A 14305-nucleotide genomic window follows, 5' to 3' on the forward strand; every position below is an offset into this window, starting at 1 on the left:
GCAAAAGCATCACGTGCGGGGTCCACCCGGGTGAAGTCACTGAGCAGCACTATTCATCGTTACATCTCCTTCTGGATCTGGAGACAATCCAAGCTAAGTGACATTTTAAAAGGGGATTTAAAAACAAGGACAGAGTAACTAGACCAGTGTCCACAACCAGAATCTGAACCACAATTAGGATCTTTTTTTGAATTATGTGCATTTAATTTGGTGACATCACAAAAAAGATTTTTCTGGATGTTACTGGTTAGCTAAAAATCAAGGGGCAACACAGTTGCAGGAAGGACAGTTGGGGAATGAGAGAGACCAGCTCCCTACTCATCCATGCTCCTTCTCCTTGATAAAGGTCCCTCAGGTCCCTGCCCCAACTTCTCCTTCCCAGGCAGTTAGGAGGCTTAAATGAAATGATGTGACCGCACGTTAGAAAATATGTAACATGTTATATAAAAAGCAGATAATAGGTGACCAGCAATTCTGGAGAAATGATGGGTCCTGTGTCACCACCTGCATCAGAGGGTGCAACACAGAAACCCAAACACCAACCCTTCCCATACCTGCTGCTCAAAAATCTCTGATACAAGATGGATGGTTGATCACTAAAATTGAAGAAAAACCCATTTGGAATCCTCGTCCAATGTCTTCTAAATCTCGCTCGCATTTCTGCTCGACAGCTGTCGTTTCCCAGCCCCTCTCAGTCTCGGCCACCATCAGAACTGCACGCCCACTGACATCAGAAGGCCCAGCATCCATCCTGGACCACAATCTCTGAGGTTTCCAACCCACTTTAGCCCCACCTCCAGGTGCCTCACTGAGCCCCTGCTCAGATTCCACACACTATCCTGATAATCACTCTCCATCACACACCCTGTCTCCATGCACTGTGACCCCAGGCAAAGCCCCCCAGACCAGACAGACCCAACCACCCACTTCCTCTATTTGTATGGGAGAAACAGGGTAGAGTGTCCATGGAGGAAAGTCACACAACCAGGTGACTGGTGTCATAAGTATTCACGTTCACCACCTCATTGGGGCACTCAGCACTGCCCAGAAATTTACTGGATTTCTTGCCATAGCCCACTGTCCACTCGGACTCAAAACCCTAAGATGTCTCTAATTCTTCCTCCTCCTCCAATAATAGCCAAACTACCCCCTCACCCTGCAGACTTCATGCCTGGGAATCTTTCACATCCGTGGCTTTTCTTGCAGAGTTTGCTCTGGCATTTTAACAAAATGTGCATTTCCATAGGAAGGACTAAGAAGGGAATAACAAGCAAAACAACTGCTGGCGTCTCTGGGAGATGTAGAGAGAAGGCCATTAGACCCAGACCATCGCAGAGGCTCCAAACAGGCCTCCTGACCATCGGGATCACCCATCCATCCCCTCTCCCACTGCCCCGCTACCAGACACCTTCCTGGCACTCCATTCTGCACGTGTTCACTCAACTGAGAACAGTCACAGGTTCTATGACAACTAATAAATAAAGTTCACATTTCTCAACATAGTGCTAAGACTCGGCCCAACTTGGTCCCAACCTGTCTCAACACAAGTTTATCCCCTAGATTCCCAAGTGCCTTCGTTCCCCATAAACCCCACTTTCCAGCAGTTTGCACTTCAGCGCCGTGGCTCACAATGGCACCTCCGTCTGGGAATTCATCTCGCACGAATCCCCATCCTTAAGGGCCCAACCTCTTCTGAGACTGTCTCCCTGGTGCCCTAGCTGGAAGGAAGCCCAGCCTTGGCAACACCATGGCACTTCAGATGTGTGGGGTGGCCTGTGTCTGCTCTAGAGTACGGCTACTTGTATATGTGGCTTCTTGCTGCTATGTGATCACAATTCCTTAAAGACAAAGACTGTTTCATTCAGCTTTGTATCCCCAAAGGCCTTGAATAAGAAAGCCCCTCTCTAATCGTACAATTAAATAAATCCAAACCTAACCATGCTTTCTAAAGTTAGTCAGCCCAGGGACAAACCTGAACTATATGCAGTTAAAATCTGATGCTGTGAAATTTGATCACTAAATAGGCCTCAGGACCTTTGCACTTGCTGCTCCCTGTGCTTGGGACCCTCTTCTCTGAACTCTGGATTCCAGACTCCTCCACCTTCAGGTCTCAGCTCAAGTGACACTCCCTCAGAGAAGCCCTCCCCGTGTACTCCATCTCAAGTACCCACTCACTCTATAGCATGCCATCCTGTGCCTTCGCAATCGGCACAATCAGAAAACTTAGTTGCTCATTTAAATTTTAAACTTCTATCTCTAGGCTCTGGGAGAGCAAAGGCTGTAGGTCTTGTCTGCAATGTACCAGCAGTGCCTCGAGAGTACCTGGCACATAGAAGGCATTCAACAAATGGCTGCTGAACCAATGAGGGAATGAATGGATGAATGATTGTAACTGCATGACCCTGGGTTGCATACCATAAACAGTTCCCAAAGTCTCTAAAATACGACAATATACTTACTTGTCCAACCTTTGACAGTTTAAGTTCTCTTAACGTATAGTCATGAGCAGCGCTTTCTTTGACGTTCCTAACACGCATGACCCCATATTCTTTCAGAGCAAACTCATCAGGCCAGTATTTGACACATTTACTCTGGAAGGGAACAGATATAAAAAGACAGTTAATATCTGTGAACCAGCAGAAAGCAAATGTCCAAGTTTTGCTTAACAACCACTAGTCTGGAGAATGGCCTTTCCATCATTGAACTGTTGGATTTCCAAAGAAGAGGAAAGAAGAGTTCAAAGTAGAAAGCAGGGACTTGGAGAACCAGGGAGGAGGGGGAAGAAAAGGCCATGTGTGCAGAGTTGTCCCATCCAACACTCAGGTCAAAGGATAGTCTATGCTTGTTTATTCATCTATGCTTGTTTATTCATCTATGCTTGTTTATTTAATTCTAAAGAATCAGCCGAAACCGGTTTGGCTCAGTGGATAGAGCGTCGGCCTGTGGACTGAGGGGTCCCGGGTTCGATTCCGGCCAAGGGCATGTACCTGGGTTGCGGGCACATCCCCAGTGGGAGATGTGCAGGAGGCAGCTGGTCGATGTTTCTCTCTCATCGATGTTTCTAACTCTCTATCTCTCTCCCTTCTTCTCTGTAAAAAATCAATAAAATATATTTAAAAAAAAAAAAAAAAGAATCAAAGATGTGCCTAGCTGGGGCGGCTTAGCGGTTGAACATCAACCTATGAACCAGAAGGTCACGGTTCCATTCCCAGTCAGGTCATATGCCTGGGTTGTGGGCTCAATCCCCAATGTGAGGCGTGCAGGAGGCAGCCGATCAATGAATCTCTCTCATCATTGATGTTTCTATCTCTCTCTCCCTCTCTGAAACCAATAAAAATATATTTTAAAAAAAGACTCAAAGATGCAAAGAGAGGAAATGTCAGGTTGAGGGTGCTGTCTAGCAACCACTGAGATTTGAATTCTAGAGATCTGCCAGCCGCTCCGCAAGGGAGGCAAGCAAGGACTCTGGAGGTAGATGAGCTGCCCAACAAGCCAGACCGTCTGGTTCATTTCCACCCCTGCGTAGGAGGGCTCTGCGCCTTATCTAACCCAAGTGTGAATACCTCCAGCACAGCAAGGCAGCCGCCGGGGTTTTGAACCAGCTGCTTTTTCTATATCCAGACCCATTTGCTACCTACTGCACACGTCACCTTCGCTTAACTGGGTGCTTGGGAATGCCAAGCCTGCAAGAGCTGCTGGCTTCAGAGCAGGCAGATGGGAAAATATAGCACCAAGAAACCATCCTTGCTGCCAAAGAGGAAGACACTCCGCTCCATGAGAGACGAGTCTGCATATATGTGATGACGTGCCCTGAGTAAAGAATGATGTTGTGTTTTGGGGTCTTTTTTCTGGGCGGGGTCACCAATGCCACTTCCTTTCCACAACCAGACACAAATATCAGCCAAAGACAATTTCCTTGTATTTTAGGAAGATGGAGAAATTCCCAGTTATAAAAATGGATGTAACAGAGCAGCTGCAGACTAGCCCCCACAGTCAATGGTCAATTACAGAAAAGAAAAACATGGTAGGAGGAACATTCAACAGAATTTAATGGATGGTGCCTCTTTTTTGCTTGGCACAGCTTGGGGTCATTGATTTATCATTATTTTGAATTCGGCTTTCCCTCCAGTGTTTTATAGATCCAAATACCCTGTGACAGATTTAATACAATTTTCCCCAAATGAACACCTTTAATATTAATTGTACTCAAGGCTGTTACTGGCTAATCAATTTGAGGACTGCTATCGCTCAAGAGAACACAAAATTAAATCGTAACTCTAAAAACATTTTGTCTCACTTTAAACAGCTGTGAAATACTACAGCCCACTTCCCACTTTTCTAAATTCTGATGTACACCTTGACACAAAATCTCTAAACTGTGAGGGCTAACACTTTAGTCTTGAAATTCAAGCCCAGGGATCCAAAGGAATCCAGTCTGGCTTTTATTCTGTTCGGGGAGCGGGGATGATGCTGAGAGAGCAGGGTGTCAGGAGGCCTGTGGAGAGAATAAATGCCCTCATGTCACCCTCTCCACCCACGAAGTGAAGGGGAAGAATGGGAAGGCAGGCACAGGCTGGGATGAAGAAGTGAGGAGGAGGCAGTGATCGGGCCCAGGGTCTGTTGTAGGAGCCTCTGGCAGCTCATCTGAAAGAGACAATACTGATCCTTCTGAAGGGACACAAGCATCCTGTCTTTACACCCTCAAGTCCTCTGAGAAACAGGTGGCCTCCTATAACTCTCATTGGGCAACACATAGAAAAGGGGTTCAAGAGGGTTCAGCTTTCCTTTCCATTCTGAGGGCAGGTGACACTCACCTGAAGCGGAAACTATGAAGACGCCTTAACTCGTCCATTAATTCAAGAACAGCTAATGTTACTGCAGGAGACCTTTGTTTCACAAAGACCAGATCTGGCCTCAAAGATCTTCAGACGCGTATCAACCACTAGTACAACAATGAAAATCTTATCCAATCACACTGCCCTTCACAACTACAAGAAAATTACAGTAAGAGGGCTAAAATCCAAAATCGCTCATCTGTCTTATGTTTAACTTACAGGTATGACTGCTACATTCCGTGCAGCTTTTATAGAAGCCAAATCAAGTATGTCTAAAAACACACTTTGCCTAGAACACAAACACAGAACTTTTCCAAACTAAGAAAGCTGCGTGGACAGACTGGCTTTGGATAACACACAGCTATCACTCAATGAGATCTGTCTGCTTCTCTGTAAGGGTGGATGTTACAATTTCTGAACACCTGAAGTGTCATGAAGAGTGTGGGGAGATGGCTGCTAGGCAAGCACAGCTGGGGAGAGTGCACACTGGGAAACCACTCTGGAAGGCAGTTTGGCAGAACCTACATAAATTTTCAACATGCACACCCTATGACCTAGCAATTCCTGACATCTATCCTAGAGAAACCCTTGCCACATAGACACAGAAGCAAGAATAAGATTGTTCACTTCAGCACTATTTAGAAAAATTGAACACTTACACGCCCAGCACACGATGGTTAAATAAATTATGATAAATATACACCATGAAATATCATGCAATTACTATGAGACAGAAGTTAGAACATGTATTTAGTGGGAGAAATACCCACTAAAAGTTACAATAAAGTTACAGTATGAAAGCACTTTTTCATATAGTAAGTTAGAACATGTATTTAGTGGGAGAAATACCCAAGATGCACAATAAAGTTACAGTATGAAAGCACTTTTTCATATAGTATTTTTCAGAAAATAGTACTATATACTTCATAGGTACATATATGTAGGTAAAGGCATATATATGTAAATATAGGTATGTAATGCCAATAGCAATGCCTTTACTACCTATACATATGTAAACGCCAAGAAGAGTGTAGAATAATACACATCAAACAGGGTTTATGTTGGAGGAGGGGACTAAAGTGGATGGATAAGGGATGGTGATAAAGGCAACTTTATCAATAACTGTGCTTGAATATTTATTTGAATGTATTGTTCGGGTCATTCAAATTACTTTCTAAATGCTTAAAAGTCATGAACAGTAAGTTTATGTGACCAGGGAAATCACTGTTGGTTTACTAGTACTCTAATCACCTGAAAACACCAGGCAGGCCCTCCTTACACTCCCTTTTCAACCACTGTTTCTGGATACACTGGAGTAACGGCTGGATTTGCCCTCCCCACCTTAAACAACTGAAAAACCAGAAAAATGAAATAATGTGTAATAGGATTAGTAATAAGAACATTAAAAGTTATTATAAATGTATTCTATGTGTTCAAAGGTATAAGGGATGATGCACATGTAAAAAAGAAGATAATTGCCCTAGCCGGTTTGGCTCAGTGGATAGAGCGTCGGCCTGCGGACTGAAAGGTCCCGGGTTCGATTCCGGTTAAGGGCATGTACCTTGGTTGCGGGCACATCCCCAGTGGGAGGTGTGCAGGAGGCAGCTGATCGATGTTTCTCTCTCATCGATGTTTCTAACTCTCTATCTCTCTCCCTTCCTCTCTGTAGAAAAATCAATTAAAATATATATTTTTTTAAAAAAAGAAGATATTAAAAAGACCTTAATAAAACTTCTAGAGGTGAAATGGACAATATCTGAATGAAAAATACACACTGAATAGGGCTAACAGATTACACACTGTGGTGTTGGAAAAAACACCATACATGTAAATCCACAGATCCAAGAAGCTCAATGAACCCCAAGCAGAAGAAACCTAAAGAAAACTATACCAAGGCACATCATCATCAAATTTCCTCAACGTCCTTTTTTCCAGAGGGTCGGTTAGCTTCAGCTTGACTTGTTTATTCAAGTCTTAACATGGTCAACCTGACGTGAGCAATCATTTTAAAATATTTTATCAGAAAAGTATTTAATATACCTTTCCTCTCTCCACTTCTTTCGTTGTCATGACAATCACTCGGGAGTTCTCTTGAAACACCATGCGCCAAAAGTCATTCACCGTATTTTGCAGACAGCCTTGTGTGGCAATATAACTCTTTTTGGGCTTTGAATTGTTGCACTTGGTTTCAAATTCAGGCTAGAAATTTAAGAAGAAAATCCGTCCAATATTTGAAAGTTGCTTTTAGGACAGAAGAAAGGATTTAAAATAAAAATATGTATGGTCAGAAGACACTGTGAAGAGCAAAGTTTACCATGATAATATTGGCATTGATGTAGTCGGACACAGGCTCGTTGGGGTCACCGTCATGGAGAACAACCCTGGTATGATCGACTGGAAGAAAAAGACCACAGTCACCAAAGCACTCAGACCTCCTCAGGACAAACCTGTTCAAATCCGTTCATCCTCAACACAGTCCAAGTTGTGTTCATTTAATGATAAAACCACATTAAAAAATTAAATCCTAAATTAGCATAACAATAATCTGAGCACCACACTTTGCCTTTCTTTAAGAGAATAAAGTCACAATGCCGTTTTCCTGGTTTTGATAATATACTATGGACATACAGGATTTATCACTGGAAGTGCCATTTCTGGGACCCTCGTCCAAGGCCTCCATCCTTCTGGGCCTCTTTTTCCCATGGTTCCCCATGGGCTCCACCTGACAGCATCTGGGTTTAATGAGCTGCGCCTTCTGAGCCAAGTGCAGGTATGCACCCGAATCTCCAGTCTCACGAGCTAGTGGCATCAGGGAGCAGAGCGAAGAGCCCTCGAAGGAGCTCGTCTGTCCCCAGGTGAAGGAACAGAGCCTCAGAGAGAAGGTGTGCCTTTCCCAAGACCCAGGAGCCAGGTACCACAGAGCAAGGACACAAGCCCGGGACCCCAAAGGGCTCCTGGTGTGGCCTGACACTGGGAGATCATCGCTCTCAGGCAAACAGATTAATCAACAGAAGAAAACAACCACACTCAAAGCCTCCGCATGGCATTTCACTCAGTAATCAGCACGCAGGAACTCCGTGAATGAGGCCAGCAGTCCCTGTCCCAGTGGTTTATTTTGGAAACGGCTCACAATTAAAAGAGGCTAAGGTCTTGGATCTGCTGCAAATCAAAATCTGCAAGAGTGACGATGACTGAGCAGAATACTGATACTTACAGGGCAGGATGTTTTTATATCTGTTTTTGTTTTTATTTTCTTGCCTCTGGCCCTCTTTTCGGCTATAGAGAAGTTTGCACTCCTGTTGCTGTAGTGTCTAGAGAGAAGCAAAAGTAAATATTATTATGCGTCAAAAGCTTTAAAAAAAAAAGCTTGGCTTGGTTTCTGCTTTAAGGAATTTATCCCAGGAAATGTTCACAGTCCTGAGCAATAACTCTAAGAATGCTCATGTTAGCACTGTAACAACAGTGGCAAAAACACCAGAAACAACATAAATGGCCAATGGAAACAGCTGCCTAAATAACACTATTGTTCATTCATACAAAAGAACCTTCTGCAGCCATTTAAAAGATGTTCTTGGAGACTATCATGCCTTGGAAAAAGAATCAGAGTAAGTGTTAAGTGAAAAGAAGCTCCACCTTGCAAAACTGTGTATGACGAAAGCCATATGTTTTGCACTCACGTGTAAGATATGGCAGAAGGATTACACCAAAAAGCAATGGGGTTCTGTGTCAGATTAGTGGGATTATGAAGGCCCTTTCTCCTATTCCTCCTTCTCCTTCTCTATTTTCTCACCTTTTTTTTCTTAAATTTTCTACAATGAATGAGTATTTATAAAAGATAAGCCTTTTAAAATAACAATTACTGAGAATAAAGATGGTAGAGTGAACCAAATACATGCTGACAGAAGATTAGACTTGGGTGATGAGCACACAGCAGAGCATACAGATGCCATATTATAAAGCTGTAGGCCTGAAATTCACGTTAGTAGCCAGTGCTACCCGAATAAATTTAATTTTTTAAAAAGAATGAAAGCCAGTGGGTACTGATGTACAGGATACAAATAACAGATGTGACCCATGTTCTTGAGGAGCTGATGGCCCGCCTCCTTTTACCATTGTTTAATTCAGAGCAACCCTTACAGATGTCAGTTGTCAAATTTAAATACCAGAGAACCGAAGTGGTTGGGGACTGGGCCGCGGGCATGTGAGCTTTGTGAGCAAGGCTTTGAAGACCTCCTTTGTTAGAGCCACAGGCAGCCAGCCTGCCTCTACATAGACATCCATCCCCTCATGGCCTTCTGAGCCAGACAGTGAAGAAGAAAACTCGGGGTCCTGGGGCAAGTGGTCAGGAAGGGCACCTCTGCAGGGAAGGGAGGTGGAGACCACGGGAAAGAAAGGGACTAACACAGGCAGCCACAGCGGGACTGGAACTGGCCCCATCAGAAGAGGGAATGTGCCCTAGCCGGTTTTGCTCAGTGGATAGAGTGTCGGCCTGAGGACTGAAGGGTGCTGGGTTCGATTCTGCTCAAGGGCACATGCCTGGGTTGCAGGCCCAATCCCCAGTAAGGAGTGTGCAGGAGGCAGCCGATCAATGATTCTCTTTCATCACTGATGTTTCTATCTCTCTCTCCCTCTTTCATCACTGTTTCTATCTCTCTCTCCCTCTCCCTTCCTCTCTGAAATCAATAAAAATATATAAAAAAAGAAGAAAAAAAGGAAGAGGAGGAGGAGGAGGAAGAGGAGGAGGAGGGGATGTGGGGAAGTGGAAAGAAGGCGCAGCTGCAGGACAGACAGGAGGGTGGATAAGCCAGGCTGAAGCATTTTCAAGGGTTAGGTTTCATTCTCAAAATGATAAAAAGTGCCTCTTCGGGGGACCATTAGTTTCAAATAAACCTAATCTGTAACAGGAAATCACGAAAGTGAAAGGGCAAATCAAGAAAGTGAAAGGCAGACTAAAAAGAAGTGGAAAAATATATATAATTTATATATATTATGTATAGACATACTTTGTATATGTGTTATGAATATATACTTTTATATACATGTTATAAATATATATATATTTTATATATACATAATATAAATAAATGCCAAAATGGTTACTCCTTAAAGATTTCTACAAAAGTGCCAGCGTCAATATTTCATAACACAGCAGCCCTGTTATTTCCATCTCATTTGTCTGAATTTCACAGACAGGTATGAAAGTCAGGAGTTTAAATTGCCATTTAACTCTCATTTTCAAAATGCAATATTCAGCCGTGACACCGGGCAAATAACGAAAGTGTTTAGCTAGCTGGAACCTGGGCAGAAGTAAAATACAATATGAGCAGAACTGTGACAACGAATCGGCTATTCAAAAATCTTAAATGAGTGCAGATTAATTAAAGCCATCTGCCGTCTTCAAGCCAGCATTTCCTCTGAACAGGGAGCCAGTCTTACTGAGCAGTATTTGCCGTGTTATTAGGAAGGAGGTTCAATCTTGATTTTTGAACATTAAGGTGAAGTCCAAAAAGTCCAAATACTATGAACTGACTCAATCGCTTAAAAATCAACGAAGAAAAACACCTCCAACAAAAGCTAAACGAATGTGACAGCAAAGCAAAGACTATTCACTTAGGAAACAAACTTCACGTGGCACGTCACTGGCGGAGGGCGCATGGCCAGAGCAGTCTCTACAAAAGGTGCGTTTCATCCAGGCCCTCTCTGTTTAATCACCTTCCCTCTCTCCCTCTGCCTTCAAGGTCAAGTCCAAGCTTTCAGAACAACTCACAAGGCCTTCTCTTCTGAGCTCATGGAGGCCTGCCTCTAACCTCAGCTTTTACTTCACCAAGTTACTAGCCTGTCTGTATCTCAGGTTCCTCCAGTGTAAAGTGAGGATAATCCTAATTCCCTCCCCCACAGAGCTGGTGGAAGAGTGACACGAGATTACTTTGTGAAGTGCAGAAACGGGCCTGGCATACAAGGAAGCACATTAGCCGGGTCAGTGTGGCTCAGTGGTTGAACATCAACCCATGAACCAAGAAGTCAAGGTTCAATTCCCAATCTGGGCACATGTCCGGGTTGCAGGCTCACTCTCCAGTAGGGGGCGTGCAGGAGGCAGCCGATGGATGATGTTTCTATCTCATCCATGTTTCTATCTCTCTCTCCCTCCCTTCCTCTCTCTCTAAAAATCAATAATTTTTTTTTTTTTAAAAGCACATCCCTAGCTGGTTTGGCTCAGTGGATAGAGTGTCTTAAAGCACATCCCTAGCTGGTTTGGCTCAGTGGACAGAGTGTCGGTCTGAGGACCCGAACGGTCCAGGGTTCAATTCCAGTTAAGGGCACATACCTCAGTTGCAGGCTCCCCCGCAGCCCGGGCCCTGGTCGGGGCTCGTACAGAAGGCAACCAATTGATGTGTTTCTCTCACATCGCCCCAGCCCGGGCCCTGGTCGGGGCTCGTGCAGAAGGCAACCAATTGATGTGTTTCTCTCACATCGATATTTCTCTCCGTCTTTCCCTCTCTCTTCCACTCTAAAAATCAATGGAGCCCTGGCCAGCTTGGCTCAATGGATAGAGCATCAGCCTGCAGACTGAAGGGTCCTGGGTTCGATTCCAGTCAGGCCCATTCCCAGGTTGTGGGCTCGATCCCCAGTGGGGGTGTGCAGGAGGCAGCCAGTCAATGATTCTCTCTCATCATTGATGTTTCGCTCTCTCTTTCCTTCTCCCTTCCTCTCTGAAATCAATAAAAATACCTTTAAATAAAATAAAACAAAATAAATCAATGGGTGAGGATTTAAAAAAAAGAAGAAGAAGAAAAGGAAAGGACAGGCAGAGCCCCTGTCCCTGTGCTTGGGAGCACAATCAGGTGCTACCTGGCAGCTGTCTGCGATTAATAAGGACTAGCAGTGGGTCTCCCCCCAGCTCATCCCTCAGTGCCCATCAGCCCATTCTCATCTGTGTCCTTGCCTGAACACATTTCATTTCCCACAGAGAAAGGCTGTCATCCATCTACAGCCAGGCTGACAATAAAAAGAACTCAGAAGTTGTGAGTTTCCAAGCTCTGCTCTGAGGCTCCAACAGCCATGAGATCAGCAGCAACCCCTGCTGAGGGTGCTTCCTCCACAGCACCGGGCTGAGGGCTGGGAGAGGCAGAAGAAGGCCCAGCAAGCCCTGCCCCCAGGAGGTTACATTTCTTTCCTGGTTTATCTTCCACAACCTCCTTCTCCCCAGCAGCCCCTGGGGCACCAAAAGCTGAGAAGGACTGTGTCTCCATCAAAGATAAGGCTGGGAGAGGAGCAAAAAAGGCCTGTGTAAAGCTGAGACACAAGCTCCAGACACCCTGTTTCCCCAGCAATACAGCTCAGGGGTTTGCACCAAAGATGAACCCTCAAAAGGGCCCGAGGCTAGTTCCAGTCACCTGATTGCATGAGTCAAAGCAGATCTGGAGACAATGGATTGCATCAAACTATTAAACCTTTAAAGGGATCAAGAGAAAATCAAGACCCTAATCCAAGTTGTACATGTGGGAGATCCCAGCAGCACGACTGCCTGTGGATGCGACAAGTACTCACTGTGCAGAACCGTCCCCCACATTTAGGGCCAGTGAACAGAACTGCTCCCCACCCGTGGCCCCCAAAACGCCAGTAGCGGCTCCCCCAGTCACTGCGATGACCAAAAAGAGACCCCTACAGCCCTGGCCGGTTTGGCTCAGTGGATAGAGAGTTAGCCCGCAGACTGAAGGGGCCCAGGTTCAATTCATGTCAAGGGCACATGCCTCCGTTGCAGGTTCAATCCCCAACCTTGGTTGGGGCTTTGTGTGGGAGGCAATTAATCAACGTGTTTCTCTTACATCGATGTTTCTCTGTCTCTCCCCCTCCCTTCCACTCTCTGTAAAAATCAATGGGAAATATCCTTGGGTGAGAATTAACAAAAAAAATATGTAAGTAGAGAGGGAAGGAGCTAAGAAGAAATGGAGGGCACAGCACAAGTCCACTCGATGAGGAAGACAGGACAATGGCAGAGGCAGAAAGTAGAAGGTCCTTTAAAGGCAAAGGGAAAAAGTGACGTGGAAATGTGAAAGCACCTTTGGTTCTTAAATCTCTGCAAAGATGCCAAGGAGAGCCAGCAAATAAAAACAATTCTAAAGAGGAAAACATGACACTGGAGGGGCTGAAAGAGAGAGAAAGAGAGAGAGACCAAAGGAAATAAAGGCATTTCTCCAGACTGAAGCTTTTGGAATAAAACCTCTAACCGCTGCAACGCTCTGCCCACAGGAAGGCAGCAGCCCTTCTATGAGCTACTGGGAGCCTGGTCTAGATGGAAAATCCTGGGTACAGCTCATGCCCGCCATCCTGGAGTATTTTAAGCCCGAGGCTGCAGCCTGGCTGGGACTGTTGTTCACTGTGGCACTGATTAGTCACAAGGGGAAGATTTTCCACTAGGGATCACCAGAAAGAATGCTTATTCTAGACACAGCTTTGGGGTGCACTTAAAGTCCTGTTTCCATAAAACCTAAGCATCTCGAAGGAGAAATTATAGCTCCCCTGAGCAGGATGTGATCACTTTTAAAGAAATCAAACTGGACTGTGGGCTTGGAGACAGGCGCGAGCTCCTCTTGGAGATGCGCCGGTCAGCTGAGCTGGTGGAATCAGGACATCTGTGTGGCTGTCAGTGAAATGACTGTAATGCCTGTGCAAACTGAAAACAGCTTCGGACCATGACAGAGAAGGGTTTGCATAACCCAAAGATGGCTGGGCTTTAAAAACAAATCAAATTGCTAACGAAACAAGCTTTAAAGTGTGGGGTTTATATGTGTGTGTATTGTGTTTGTATGTTTGTTTGGCTTTGGGGTTTTTTAATATATTTTTATTGATTTCAGAGAGGGAGAGAGAGAAACAAACATCAATAATGAGAGAGAATCATTGATCGGCTGCCTCCTGCACACCCACCCTGGGGATCGAGCCCACAACCGGGCATGTGCCCTGATCGGAACTCAAACCGTGACCTCCTGGTTCACAGGTTGATGCTCACTGAGCCACGCTGACTGGGCTAAATATGTTTCTATTGATTTGAGAGAGAGAGAGAAACATCGATGTGAGAGAGGAACATCTATCAGCTGCTCCCACACGCACGCACCCCAACCAGGGACCAAGCCCAAAACCCAGGTTTGTGTCCCGACCAGGAATTGAACTGGCAACCTTTTAGTGTATGGGACAATGCTCAACCAACTGAGCACTCCAGTGAGGCTATACAAATCTATTTTATATATGTTCAAAAATCAAGTGGGAGAAAAAGCACTTCCCAATTCAAACAAACTATGTGTGTGTGTGAATTAAGAAAATGTAAATAGTAGCTGAGAGGTATTGATATTAAGGAATTACTATTAATAGTTTTGGATGTGATGATATTCTGGTTATAATTTTTAAAATGAAAGTTAAAGATGAAATGACATCTGGGATTTGCAATAACCAGGGCTCGGGGAGTGAATGGTGTT

General features: G+C 44.7%; 1 protein-coding gene across 1 annotated transcript in view; it reads right to left on the reverse strand.

Annotated features, from left to right (window-relative positions):
• PTPN11 (protein tyrosine phosphatase, non-receptor type 11) overlaps positions 1–14305 on the reverse strand; it is a 34415-nt gene that overhangs the window by 10125 nt on the left and 9985 nt on the right. Inside the window, exons 6-9 of the mRNA XM_014541179.1 lie at positions 8050–8146; positions 7150–7229; positions 6876–7034; positions 2460–2591 (exon numbers count right to left, since the gene is read on the reverse strand). Of these exons, the coding sequence (XP_014396665.1) occupies positions 2460–2591; positions 6876–7034; positions 7150–7229; positions 8050–8146 (468 nt within the window). The remainder of the gene's footprint in view (positions 1–2459; positions 2592–6875; positions 7035–7149; positions 7230–8049; positions 8147–14305) is intronic.

Source organism: Myotis brandtii, unplaced genomic scaffold (genome assembly GCF_000412655.1).
Source record: "Myotis brandtii unplaced genomic scaffold, ASM41265v1 scaffold1064, whole genome shotgun sequence".
Taxonomy (NCBI): Eukaryota; Metazoa; Chordata; class Mammalia; order Chiroptera; family Vespertilionidae; genus Myotis; species Myotis brandtii.